The following is a 14,488-nucleotide window of genomic DNA, read 5'->3' as shown; positions in this document are numbered from 1 at the left end:
TTGGGGAAGTGCGGCATACCTTTATCATTATCTGTGCGAGGCTTCCATGGATAAGAGAAAAGAGTTGAGCGGGCCAATGATCCTTCTGCAGCTATGGGCGTGGGAAAGAATGCCCACATTGGGGCCTGCGTTCATAGGACCAGTTGTGCACGAGCCATATACACCATGTGGCGCCAGGTATATATCTAAATATTTATTTATTAATGCATATTGGGTTATTTTCTTACATAAATTTTATGTACAGGTGGAAAGGAACAACGCAGATAGGAAATGCTCCTAGACACTCGGTTGAGCATTACCGTGACCAAATATCTCTGATTAGACCTGGCCAGGTGAATATTATTTCGGTTTAGACTTCATTTATGAACTTATTATGAAATTAATTTGGCATTTGCATTGCTGTTTTGTAGTTTATCTGGACGCCATACGCACGAGCCCTACTGCCTGACTACTGCAATGATGTGATTGGATGCTCTCTGTGCGAGACCTACTTGGTATGTTGGGCCTATGTCGAGGCCCATGAGCCTGGACGAGTGCGCCGACAGTTCAATCGGTATCAGGATATACCGTAGAATGTAGACAGGATGCTAAGGAACGCCGATCATTTAGGCAAAAATGATCGGCGTGGTAAGAAGGGCAACAACTGGGCAAACACGCATCAGTTCTTCATTGGGGAGTGGGACATGAGGTACGAAAGGTTCCAAGCTGCCGAATACACCGCACCGATGTCCTTGAATATTCCCATGAGCCCGGGTTATATGGCGTGGTATAACAGGATTACCGTGACGTACATGACTCAGCCTGGGGCACGGGCCACTGCTGGGATGAATGAGTCGGCTGCTTCGATGAGACTATTTGTAAGTTTGTTATATTAAACTATATGCTTTCATGTGATATAGATTGTTTCTTATTGATATTTATATCATTTTTTTGTCTAGGTTGAGGGTTTTCAGCGGGTTTTCCATTTAACTACGGAAGACGAAATGGACCCACGAGTGCGCCAGAATCGAGAAATTGTTAGGACTGTCCTCGAATCTACGAACAACGGTGATGTCATGGAGTACCCCGCTTCTCAACATCAGGAAGTGGTCATGCCGTATCAAGAAGAAGTAGTTCCACGGCTTCGTGGAGCGCCTGGTGTTCGGACTGGGGGACATGGCTACACAAAGCAGTTTAAGATGTCCCAGCCGCATCCCAATTATGTAGCACCAGAGCCGCAGTATCAAGAGCATGACCCACCCCAGTGGTATTCACACCCGATCGGGCGAAATTAGAAGATGGAATCGCCCGACCGGGCGAACTCTCTGGACTCTGTCTGCCTACAAGTTAGAGACGCATGAGCATTATGTGTCTCTACCTACGACGCATGACCCTCATGCGTCTTAGGTAGTGACGCATAATGCTCATGCGTCTCTAACTTGCAGGCAGGCAACTGCTCAGGTGTGATACGCAATTTCCATCCAGGATTTGCCCAATAGTCTTCGTGTCTTGGTGCTTGAAATGAGACACCATAGTACTGTGCTTCCCATGTAGCTTTGTGGTTGTGTTTATCAATGAGTTCAAACATAGAGTTACCTCGATCTCTGGCAACGGTGCACGCATGGGAACAAGGAACTCTCCACATCTGCCACTTCCCACAACTGCACTTTAAATCCATGAACTCGTCGTCTTGTCTATTATTGCCCTTTGCCTGTCCCTTTTCAACACGTGGACGACTTCGAATTCGGTAATGACCTATTTCTCGGTCAAGTACTGAACAGTAATGCATTTGCCCCTTCGCATCATTCGCATCAAGTTTGTCCCTCGCCCACAGGGTCAACCGACCTTCGGTATGTTGTATTTCTGTCTTTCTATCTGCCCACCATTCCACTGTTCTCCAAAATGTCAGATCAACCAAAGCTCTAATTGGCAGCTCTCTTATACCTCTCAACACGTTGTTGTAGCTCTCTGACATGTTTGTTGAGGGCACCCCCATCTCAGTCCATCATCGTAACAAAGAGACCAATTCTCTTTTTTGGCTTTGTTGAGCTCGTGTATCGCAACAAGACTTTCCTCCCGTAGTGCACGTCGCCTTCGCATGTACTTGCGTACTTGAGTTGTCACACCCAATGCCCATATCATGCCTTTCGCTTTACCGCCCTTACCCTTAAGTTTTGTCAAGAAAGTTTTCCTCACATGTATCAAACAAAATTTGTGGTGACATATCGGCGGCTTTTTCCATTCATCAGAACGCATAGCCTTAAGGATTCCTTTATGCCTATCCGAAATGATGCACACCTCCCTTTCGTACTTCACCACATGAATTCTGACATGATCCAAAAACCACTCCCAGTTGTCGCCAGTTTCTTCATCAACAACGGCATATGCAATAGGCAGACATTTCTTATTAGCATCAACACCACAAGCAACAAGCAGCTTACCTTTAAATCTTCCTCGAAGGTGAGTCCCGTCTATTGTTAAAACAGGTTGGCACTCCTGGAAAGCATGTATAGCAGGCCCAAGTGCCCATAACACGTAATAGAAGACTTTAGTACGGCCCTGGCTCAACAACTCGTTATGCCTCCACTCAACGATTGTGCCTGGATTCTTATACTGCAGTTCAAGCATGTAGCTTGGCAAATCCCTAAATGACTCCTCCCATCCACCAAACACAATCTCTAAAGCCCTTCTCCGTGCATACCATGCCTTCTTATAACTGATTACCACATGAAATTTGTCATGAACAAAATTTCTTACGGCTGCGGCACTGAACTCGGCATTTTTTAGCAACTGATGGCGAATACACAAAGCAATCATTGGTGATGAAAAGTTAGCATGTCCTCTATCATTACGATGGCCTTCACAACTATGGCGTCCCCGCCACTTCCTAATCTCCCACATATCATCATGGGCCATGTGTGTAACAGAAACTTCCCATCGACATTCATTCGCTTTTTCAGAGTCGGTCTCGCTGATAATAGCTGTCCCATCTTCTGTCCTCCCTGCTGGATATTTGCACACGGCATGCCACCTTCTTAATTTACTCTCAACCACCCTAAATTACCGGTGTTGCCTCAGACTCCACATAGTAATAGCAGTCTTCACATGCAGCTTGCTATCAAATTTTGTTCCCCCATTAATCCGATATGGGTGTTTTTCATCCCAGTACATGGTACTGCGTTCATTACCAACTTCAGGTGCCTCAGAAGGACCACTCGGCAGTTTGTGAAAATAGTTCAACCCAGTGTGCACGTATTCTGGAAGTGGTTGTTCACCTTGCACGACGGGTTTATACACTACCTCCTCATCACTAGAGTCAGCACCGGAATCATCACTTAAAATATCATCAGACGATGATGACGACAATTTTGGATCATCAAGGTCTCCTCGTATAACATGAACATCAGCATGCTCTTCTACAGTCTCTTGAGTATTCAATCCAACATCAGCAGCATCTGCAACATCTGTTTGCTCATTCATACCGCAATCCATGCTCAAAGGCTCAAACCTCGTAGATGATCCAACACCATGATCAACAATTGGTGGGATGAAGGCATTTCCAACAGACGAATACTCAACAAATAATTCAATATGCCGAGTAGAATTTAGAGCCGCATTGAACATAAAAAACACACTTTGATCACTGTCAACCGCAGTACATACATAACTCGTACCGGTACCCAAGAAACAATGCCTCCAAGATATTTCGATGAAGTGTTGGTTTGAATCTATTCTTATCTTAGCACATATCATTGCAACTAATTCAGATAATGAAACACATGAATCCAATACGATGGAAGCTCTCGCACGAGGAGGATCATAACAAATGCCCACTTGAGGAAGTTGATATATTCTACCACCCCAATATAAACTCACGAATACTTGCATGATTTCTGCAAAAATATATATACAAACCAACAACAATTAAAGACAATTTTTTTCAATAAACCCTAATATAGTAAGTATACAATAAATTTATCAAAAACCCTAATAATATGCAAATAAACAACAAATACGGGAGCAATGTTGAAAGATTGAAGGAAACTTACCGAAATATGAAGGGAATCGCCAAGAAATCGCCAAGGAAATCGCAAATTTTGTCTTCCTCTCTTTCTCTCGCGTATTCTGCTTATTCTGCCTTGGGCACTGATTTAAGCAAGTTAGAGACGGATGACGCTCATGCGTCTCTCCCAAGACGCATGACGCTCATGCTTCGTTGGTGAAATTCTTTTAAAAAAAGAAGACGCATGAGGGAGATGCGTCTTTCCCTAAGACGTATGACCCTCATGCGTCGTTAAAAAATAACGAAAAAAAAAGAGAGACGCATGACCCTCATGCGTCTTTATGAAAGACGCATAATCGTCATGCGTCTCATTAAAAGGAGACGCATGAGGGTCATGAGTCTCTCCCAAATCCGGAACAAAAAAAAAGTCTAATACAAACGAGGAATGATAGTTGTGGTTTAGAACAAAAATAGAAAAAAACCGTTGAGATTGGATGGCATGATGGAAGCCATTGAAACACTAGCTGAGTACGTCATTGTTGCTGAATTGGGGGTTTTTACTCTCTCTCTACAGCGTTGAATAAATAGATGAATCTAAAGGAGGAGACTTGGATGAAAAGGAGCAAGAGAAGATAAGTGGTGGAACTGCGTCGTCTTGTGAGCGAATGTTGAGGGCTGGCCTTTCCGCTGTTTGGTCTTCCGTTGGTCGTAGTTGTCATCAATTGTTTTAAAAATTGGTTCGCAATGAAAATTAATGAAGTTATTAATATATGGAGTACTTCAATTGTTCATACTCACATACTCGAAATTTGAAACACTTCTTCTCACAGTCATTTAAAAAAATAAAAATAAATAATTAAATTGAAGAAATAGTAATATAGGAGATCAAATAATATTGAAAACATTTATCTATATTATTCTATCTCTTATTTTACTATTCTCCATTTTAACTACTACTCCATTTATTATCATTTTTCCAAAATAAGTACAAAAAAAATGTCTAGTAACATTGGATGGAGTGAGTATCTATTTTTTGACAAAAATAAATATTATCTTCTACTTTATTCTCACTTCATATTTTTTACCTTAACATCCATCCACTTCTACTTTATTCTCACTTCATATTTTTTACCTTAACATCCATCCACTTAACATACTAAATATTTTTTTTATAATCTCTGTCTAAATTAACAAGGAAACATCTTTTCGTTAATGTCTATGTCAAAAAGAGGTGACTCAATTAATAAAGAACGAGTGAGTATATATAAATTATATTTAATATATGATAAATCAATTTAACTATTTTCCAATATTTATCATATATTTAATATATGATAAATCAATATTTGCTATCGACAAAATGTCATTGGTATAAAAATAAGTCATACTAACTTTTATTGTATTTTTAAGGGATATTGGTCAGTAAAACTATACACTTTGGTCATATTTAGGTATTTTTCACGAACTTTAAAATTGTTTTAAAATATCACAAACTTTACATTTTATTTGTTACCCCGTATTTCCCAACCACCTTAATAACATAACTTCAGCGAAAAACTTATTCTACGTCGACAACTATGAAATATTTATAATATTTTAGAACACTTTTTAAATCGCAGCAAGTAGGATAAAAAAAGCATTTAGAAAATTATGTTGATTTAGCAGTGTTTAATAGGAAAAAAATGCACGTAAGTTAGTCAGATATGGTGTTAGACGTGAAAAATAATAAACAAAATGTAAAATTTGTGATATTTAAGAGTGGGGTGAGCATTCGAGTTTCGGTTCGATTTTTTGTCCAAACCGAATCAAAACTGAAAAACCAAATTTAGTTCAAAACCCAAACCGAACTGAAACTGAAAAACCGAACTAAACCGAAAAAATTGAAATTACATGAAAAAATCAAAAAACCGAAAAAAACACATATATATTTATATATATAAATATTTTATTTTATATAGTAGAATATATATCTATAAAATATAAAATATAAAATTAATAAAATATATATAATACATATTATATAGAATATATTAAAAGAATATATATATAATACTCCTATATTATATAATATAATATATTAAATTAATAGAATATATATAATATTATATTTAAAATATAATTCGGTTTTGAAAATACAAAAATTTCGGTTTTCGGTTCGGACGAAAAAAAAACCAGGCAGCTGACACTTTGCAGGTGATTAAACTTCAGCTAGCATCCTTTAGTGAAGTCCTAGAAACTTAGTTGAATTTCAACTATGCAGGTCCAGAAACGATGTATTATACTATATGACATAAAGACTGTCCTTGAAGGGATATTGGTCTTATTGAAAAGAAGCTGAAAAACGGAATACACTGGAAGTAAGTGTGTTTAGAATCTGAGAACTATCATTAGATAATAGGTATCCTTATGAATACAGAGAATGACGATAATGGCAAGAACCTAATGAGCCTGAAAAAACCACTATCTAGTAGATAGCCTTTCGAAACAAACTATCATTACGATTTTTATATCTGGTAGATACCCTTTGGAAATAAATAGTTTCTGATATTTCAACACTATCTAGCTACTTCACTTAGAAGTTTTATTTGACTTAGTGTGCAGTCAGCAACAAAGTTACTCTGAAGTTTTTTATGGTCATCCATAAAATTCCATATACTATTCCTAGTTGTCTACCTTGTTATGTTTTATATTGATCAGGATGATGGTACTATTGTACATGGCTAAAAAACAAACTAAGCATGCATCTTTTTGAATTTATTGATTAATTTCGTGCATTTTTAGTTTTGCGGTTTGGATGTATCTATAAACTGTGTTTCATCGAATTTGTGTTCATTCTAAATGTGTTTTCTACTGTTACGGAACGATTCAGACTACTGGCTTTTATCAGGATGACAGACTTGTGGAAGACAGATAGTAACCTTCTGCCAATTCTCTTAATACTTTTAATTTTCTTTTAAAATGAATCTTACTCGGAAGCAAAAATTCTTTTGTATCTACTGCAGGTGGCGTGGAGTGGAATGATGTAAATATGCTTCAAGAGGAGTTGGAAATGGCTGCTATTGGCACACCAAGAGCACAGATTCCATCATCTGTTGATACTCTTGTACATCCTGTTGTTGATAATGTCCAACCTATATAGATGATTCACTACAATTTGTTGGGTGGGAAGGGAGGGGGCAAGAAGACTCCTATCATTTTCAGATAGTAGAAACACATGTCATTTTGATGTTTATTAATTTATTAGCGTCACAACAACATTAATCGGGTGTCTAGACCATTGAATTTTTACTCCATTTGAATGTCATATATATATGGAAGAGATATTAATTTGTGACACTTATTAACAGAATGATTATGCTCCAAAGTCTGCATAAGTATGTTATTTCCATTCAACTCAAAAGCAAAAAATAGAAATACAAAATGATAGAAAATTAAGTGTAAAATGGAAAAGAAGCACTGAATGAAGTGATAGCACTTGGAAATTTATGGACATAAAAAAAAATCATCTCATGTAATAGCAGACTTTACAGGCCGACTTGCTGTCAGAATTACAGTTTCACCTTCTCCATATGTAGGATTTTACAAAGAATCAAAGACAAGATTACACCCTTTAATTATCCAAGACTTTCTTCACTAATTAAGGCACCAACCAACATTTATTTCAACCACGAATTTCTACACCAATAGAAATTCTTAACTACGTGCTTTATAAATAAAATTGAGCGAATCTCAAAACTCATAATTGAAAATAAAATGTACTAGTAAAATTAACTAGCATGAGTTTGAATGGTAGTTTACTGCTTGCTTTGAGACTGGTATGATGGAGGAAGCATGACTTGAAGTGATAAATAATGACCTCCGGTGGCCAATAAATCTCTCAAGTTGTTGTTCACGGCTTGTTTCCTTCAAATGATTGAAGAGAAAATGATTCCGCGCACAAGCTCTCGACATCATATAAATTAAAACCTAATCATTACTCTAGAAGACCATTCTCATCTGCAAGATGATAGAAGAGAAGGAGCATTAGCTTGACAACTAGTCTTAGTACATCAAAACCAACAAAGTGGTCTGCAGCTGAATTTCTAAAAAAAGGCATATGAATGAAAATCCATCTGGTAATAATAACAAGGAAGAGCATACCATTTTGAAGATTATTGGTCTTGGCAATTGACACCGTATATTATCAATAGCCAAAGTTTTTTTCCAATTCCGCCCATACCAAACGCACGAATCGATCCTCCTACTTGTCCTCCATCCCAATCGAGCAACCCCAAAATAGAAGATTTAACCATTTTTTTTGGAGACAAATTTGAGTTGTGAATTGCACAAGATATAGGGTCGAGGAGTCTTGGTCAATGTCAAGTAGACTCGCTTCACCTAACACGCCCTAACAACTTGCAGCTCCTCTATTATTTTTACCACTAAAATCACATTGACTTTGATATTCTGGTATTCGACGACTTCGTTAATACGTATTCCAAAATTTTCTTTCTTGAGTTACGACGTACTCCAACTTTGAGTTATATACAAATTGGCTAAACTTTTCTTCCCTTCTCTCACAAAATATTCTACTTTGTCATTTTAATTAGGTGTCCACAAATTAAGTACTCCACAATATACAAACTTATATTCTTTGCCCATCTTTTCACACACTTTCCTTCTCTTTTTATTCGTACTTTATCCACTTACATATAATGATATAATTCATTACACATGACTCATCATTTTCCACACACAGAAAAACTCAACGAATAAAGTGGAGTTGGCTCATTCTCAACTTATAATATACTACTCCATAATTTATCTAATTTTTACTAAATTCTGGGATGGAGATTTTTTCAAATTTGCTTTTTGAAATTTCCAGTACTAGTTTCTGATCGAGAATAAATTTAGTGAATACTCCACTTAGGGTTTTAAAAACGTGGTAAAGTAAATTTTTGCGTAGATTTTCCACTGATATATAGAGTAATATGGAGTACTAATATTGCAATCCTTTTGTTACATTTTATTTTTTCAGTTTTGAGAATAACTAGTTTGCTCTAGTAGACTATTGAGTCTCGTAAAGCTCAAGCTTAGTTTAGTACACGTTTAGCTAACAGGGGAATTTGTTGGCAATTGAAATTAAAAAAATGCAATATAACTATCTCACATGTACAAAGAGAATTGAAATCAATGAATTAGTCTAATAAACCTTTTCTCCTATCACCAATTGATTTTAGGATAAAAGCCATGATTTCTATCATAATTAAGCAATGATACACTAATGTAAGGAAACTAATTTTACACCTCCAATTTGAATCATCTAACACACGGCATCTTATTACATAAGTACATAGCTATGTAATATCATGATCATGAACTATGAACACATGCGAGAGATGCAAGATTCAAACTTTTTGTTGCTATATTACAAACTTTAGTGACAAAATCTGGATACACAATCGACTTCATCTTTTTAGGTGGAGTATGAGAGCAAAATACTTTTCAAAGGGAGTTTTTGGTCATAAAACGCTTGATTTCTTCTAGAACTTTGTAAGCAACTTGTGAGAAAGGTTGATTGACAAAGAAACCGTGTTGTTCACCTTTGAATTCAACATAATCAACTTCTTTTCCCATCTCTTTCAGCCTTTTGGAATAATCATCAATTCTGTCCCTCATCACTTCACTCCCTCCAACCAACACCAACATTGGGTCAAGTTTAATGCAATCCAATCTTGGGCTTGAAGGTCCAAAAGGGTTTGCAAATGGGTGGTCTAATGTTTCCCCACTTGGAATTGACAGCCTCCAGAACCTATTTCATTTTCAATTTTTAAACATAAAAATAATAAGGTTTACAATCCAAGTTAGCCTTTATGGACTCCCACAAATTATAGAATCCAAAGAAAAGTCGTTTAAGGTTTATGATTAACAATAACATGCACACAAGTACTGAGATGTCATTTTCATGCTAACATGGAGTACTATATAAAATAGAAGGCAATGAATCTTGTACACTAAAATAATAGTAGTAGTATAAGATTTTAGGATGGAACTTATCCAAATCTGATATCTTTATCTAATACCTATCTTTTCATTTTTAAACGTGACCTAATATTAGCACCTTTTGTTTTTGGGATGAAGACATGCTTATCTTTTAGTATAGTAAACCACTATCTGTAAAATAAATATTGTAGATCGAGGATTAATTACTCCATATACGAGAGGCTGCAGTTGCAATACATAATAGTAATATCATTAAAGTATTAACTAGTTATAAGTTTGCTCACCTAGACGATTTAGGTCCTAACGATACATAATTGTATTAGGAAAATGGTTTCGACTGCTTCAAATATTTTAAGAAAATAAAATATTTAATTAGATTTAGATACAAGGGTCACGTTTTCGAAATTGAAGATTTTGGACATTTTACCGACGTTAAAAAATTGAGTGGTGTGAACCGCAAATCGCAACAATATGCAATAATGCAAAAGGATGTGATTAAGATATTTGGACATGTCATTCACAATTTTTCTCCCCATTATTGGTGACGGACCTTTCACTTTCCTATCATGTATTAATTGAATATTGACCATATACCGGGAAAAAGGATAATGATTTATATTTTTGTATAGATAAATAAATACTATAAATTTAATGGATTTGAATCCGAAATATTTTGTTTCAGGCATTACCATATTATCACTAAACTGACACACACCGATTTATTAATTTGAGGTAATAAAACACCCTTAAAATACTCCCTTAAAACACTAATTTATTAATTCACTAAACCCTTAAAATACTCCCCACATTATTTTCCCCACTTTTATTCATATGGACAAATACAAATTTAGTGCTAACTCCTAAACCCTACTAATAAGAATAACTGATAATGATAACAATAATAATAGTAATATGATAATGATATGGCCATAATTCTACCTCGTGGCATTGCATACACAATTTATTTTATATTTCCCTCTTTTCTTTTGAAGGCATCTTTGCATTATCATGTACAAGATTTTTTCCCCTTTCTATGGATGGTTATGTGTATAAATATTCCATAAAATCTTTGGTCCAATCATGAAAAGATGGGCGAGATAAGATTGAAAAAGCTAATCTTAGGAATGTGGTTGTTAGTGGATGCCTATAGTAGTATATAATTTAATATATATATATATATGCGACTAAATTCATGTTGAATATTTCCAATATATATACATAAAATGGCTGCACCTTTCTGGACGCTGATAGGTTTGTCTTCATCTTCTCCTTTCCATATCCCACTACCTCTTAACCGGTCTCTATCGTTATAAAGTTTTAGTAATTTCCAACCACCATTTCCCACCCTCCACAAAGTTATTGCAAATTTTATTTTACGTTGATTAATAGGAGTATTTGAGTTTTCAAATTTTATTAATGAAGAAGAATCATTTGGTTATTCGTAGTTGATTTATTTTTAGCTTCAAGTAAGACCGAATTCTATTTTGATTTATTTTGTACAGATATATCTGCTTCAAATGGGCTCCAATATTCATAAGTATCTAAGTGGAGAGCTTTTTGACACTATTTGTCAATATATTTCACCATAATTAAATTAATTAATTAACAGGTTTGACTTGATCTAAACATGTAGTACGTGGTGGCCTAAATTATTTCCATTTCGCTTTCCATATGTAATACTCGATTGTAAAGTTGAATATTGGAGCACTCAGCATTTTCCGGATCAATTATTATACCAGCAACAAAATTCATACTGAATAAATAGGAGTGTACCATGTCAATAATTATACCAAAACATGTGATGTGCTCCCTAATTAGAAATTGATATCGGCTTTTTATTTGGAAGTGACAGATTTATATATATACAGTATGTTGAATCAAGTTAGTTGGTGTAGAGATAAAGAAGAATATGTAGGAAGTGATACTATTATAGATATCGAGATTAAGAGTTCTTTTGGATATACTACTATAGTTTCTTTTATGGCATGCATATATATATATATATATATATGCAATAAATGTTTCATTATAAAATTTTAAGTACTTTGCATTACATTAGTACTATTGAATATGAGAAGATTCATCATACTCAAAAAGTATATTCTTGTTCTACTCTAAAAAGAGAGAGAATATTCTTGCTTTTTTAAGAAATAAAAAAATCTTTTATAAATTTGTAAATTCAAATAGTTTACTGTTTTAATATTTATCATCATTTCTAAATTAAGCCGCCCTAATTCCCATGCAACAAAATGCTTTCACGTAAGTAACAAAGAAATTGATGTCACCTGTCGAGAATTTCCAAATTCAAGTATTTTTCCGGCGGCCCTTCCGCTTCCGATTTAGTCCTAACAACCCCGCCGAAGAACGGCGCCATCAGCACGTATCCCCGCACCCTAACCGGGGCCAACTCCGGCGATCCAGGGCGGAGCTCCACCGCCAGATGGTGCGCCAGGTTCCCGCCGGAGGAATCGCCCACCACGAAAACCCTCCCGAAATCAATTCCCTCCCGCAGCCACTCATCGGCGGCGGCGGACGGCATGAGAGCCTGGTGCTGCAGCCACTTGAGGGAGGCGCGCGCGTCGTCCGAGGCGGCGGGGAGCCTGTGCTCCGGAGCGAGGCGGTAGTCCGGCGCGACGACGAGGGCGTGCAGGGCGGAGGCGAGGCGGAGGCAGCAACTGTGGCAGTTGGGCCAGGTGCGGGAGCCGACGCAGAAGCCGCCTCCGTGGAGGAAGTGGAGGACGGGGAGGGGGGCGGAGGAGGAGGTGGCGGAGCGGGGCTTGTAGAGGCGGAGGTGGAGGTTGTTTTGGTTGTCGTATATGCAGTCTTTCCAGAGGGCGGTGCCGTCGTCCTCCACTTCCATGGGGAATTTGACGAATTCGGAACGGGAAATGGAGCCGTCGCTAAACACTTGTACAATTCCTAGGCAATCTTCAACTACATGAGGTGGAAGGGATCCCATTTCTCTTTCTCTCTCTCTCTCTCTATGTGGAATGCTGAGGATATATTAATATAAGTATAGTTGTATAAATAGGCTTGATTGCGGGAAGAGAAGATCAAATTGAAGGATTCAATATAACGGATAATGACAAGGGCGTAATCGCGCAATATTGAATAGGAAAAAAGCAAGTAATAAGGACATTTTTGAAATATGAATGGAATAAGAAATTGGAATTCGTATCTGATTTGATAGTGCTATGTCGACAACCCACAATAAAAGCCTAATAATGCAACCATCTATGGAGTAATATAATTACTATGATTGGTTGGATTTCATTTTTATCATATGAATTATATATATTCGGGTCAATAATTTGCAAGCACGACTTGAGTTCGGCACTTGCAAACCAGTGTACTGTGCATTAGTCACAAATTGGGCATTTAAGTAAGTAGTCACATAGTATATATATAGTGCCTAAACCCCTGTCGTTATCGGTTTAATTAGTGGATATGCGTGTTGCAAAAGAATTACGAGGGTTCACACAGTTTGGTGAGCAATACTCATTGCGAGTATATCTGCTCACAAATTCTACCTCTCCTCTTTCCTAAATAAAATATTCAATCACCTTTATTACTCTATTTTATCATACTCAATTACTCCACCTAAAATCTCGTGTCATTCAAGATCGTAGACATCTTAAATGGAATGGGAGGAGTATAAAACTAAATACTGTAAAAGTGATACACGCATTCCACTAACTTTTTCTATTATCTTTCCTTCACATTTCTCAAAATCTGCAGACTTTAAATCATGGACAAATAGAGTATATTTAACAGTGAACTACAAAAAATTAGGTCCCTGAACAACATGGTTTGCACATTTCCGGCATCTGAAAAAATATATCACCAAATGCCTCTAGACAAATACTCCTTAATTTCATTTGAGGTACTTTTGCACTATTTTCGGACATTTTTACCCTTTTTAGTTTTAATAAATATTTTAGTCTTTATGTTATATACTCCCTTCATCCTAAAAAAATAGACAAATTAGTAAGTGATACGAGTTTTAATGTACAATTGGTATGATAAGAGAGAGACGAGAAAAAGTAAAAGAGAGAGGGAAAAAATATTGGAAGGAGTGTTAGTAGATATTCACATTATAAATTATGTGTAGAATTATTATTTGTCGAAAATATTCTATATCTAGTCTTGATCTAATTTTGAGGGACAATCTAATATGATAAAATTAGTCCAATTAGTGAGAACAGAGGAAGCATATTTTATGTACTTTTCAATTTTCATTATCCTACTTTATATATTCTTTCAATTATTTACTTAATTATCTTCCTACTCAACACACTAGACATTTTTTTAATATATGTGCTGACTCTTGTTAGAAATGAGTCACTCACCCCTTAAAAGACCTTATAAGGGGGAGAATTATCCACTCTTATATACTTAGGCCTCGTTTGGTAGCCATGTCATGTTTCGACTAGACATGATACAATTAGTGATAGTTATCATAGTTTCAATTTGTTTATTTACCTTGATTGGGTGTTTGATAACTTAAGATAATTACGAGTTATC

At 36.3% G+C, this 14,488-nt stretch overlaps 2 protein-coding genes and 2 long non-coding RNA genes across 4 annotated transcripts; 1 reads left to right on the top strand and 3 right to left on the bottom strand.

Moving 5' to 3' along the window:
- The first annotated feature begins 84 nt into the window (after positions 1 to 84).
- LOC121807580 lies at positions 85 to 461 on the top strand. Its single transcript, XR_006051845.1, has 3 exons — positions 85 to 177; positions 245 to 332; positions 411 to 461. It is a non-coding gene; the product is annotated as an uncharacterized LOC121807580 (long non-coding RNA).
- An 896-nt stretch (positions 462 to 1,357) lies between these two features.
- Positions 1,358 to 3,471, bottom strand: LOC121774330. Its single transcript, XM_042171242.1, has 4 exons — positions 3,303 to 3,471; positions 2,421 to 2,981; positions 1,953 to 2,345; positions 1,358 to 1,869 (listed from the first exon to the last, which is right to left on the bottom strand). Exons 1-4 carry the CDS (start codon positions 3,469 to 3,471, stop codon positions 1,358 to 1,360), a joined length of 1,635 nt encoding a protein of 544 aa, XP_042027176.1.
- A 3,972-nt stretch (positions 3,472 to 7,443) lies between these two features.
- Positions 7,444 to 8,339, bottom strand: LOC121800579. The gene is made up of 2 exons (XR_006050541.1): positions 8,123 to 8,339; positions 7,444 to 7,978 (listed from the first exon to the last, which is right to left on the bottom strand). It is a non-coding gene; the product is annotated as an uncharacterized LOC121800579 (long non-coding RNA).
- A 909-nt stretch (positions 8,340 to 9,248) lies between these two features.
- On the bottom strand, positions 9,249 to 13,027 carry LOC121747454 (probable carboxylesterase 15). Its single transcript, XM_042141493.1, has 2 exons — positions 12,250 to 13,027; positions 9,249 to 9,773 (listed from the first exon to the last, which is right to left on the bottom strand). Exons 1-2 carry the CDS (start codon positions 12,921 to 12,923, stop codon positions 9,467 to 9,469), a joined length of 981 nt encoding a protein of 326 aa, XP_041997427.1. The 5' UTR covers positions 12,924 to 13,027; the 3' UTR covers positions 9,249 to 9,466.
- Between the last annotated feature and the right edge of the window lie 1,461 nt (positions 13,028 to 14,488).

Source organism: Salvia splendens, chromosome 1, assembly GCF_004379255.2.
Source record: "Salvia splendens isolate huo1 chromosome 1, SspV2, whole genome shotgun sequence".
NCBI classification, from domain to species: domain Eukaryota; kingdom Viridiplantae; phylum Streptophyta; class Magnoliopsida; order Lamiales; family Lamiaceae; genus Salvia; species Salvia splendens.
This window is presented reverse-complemented; position numbering and strand designations above follow the sequence as displayed.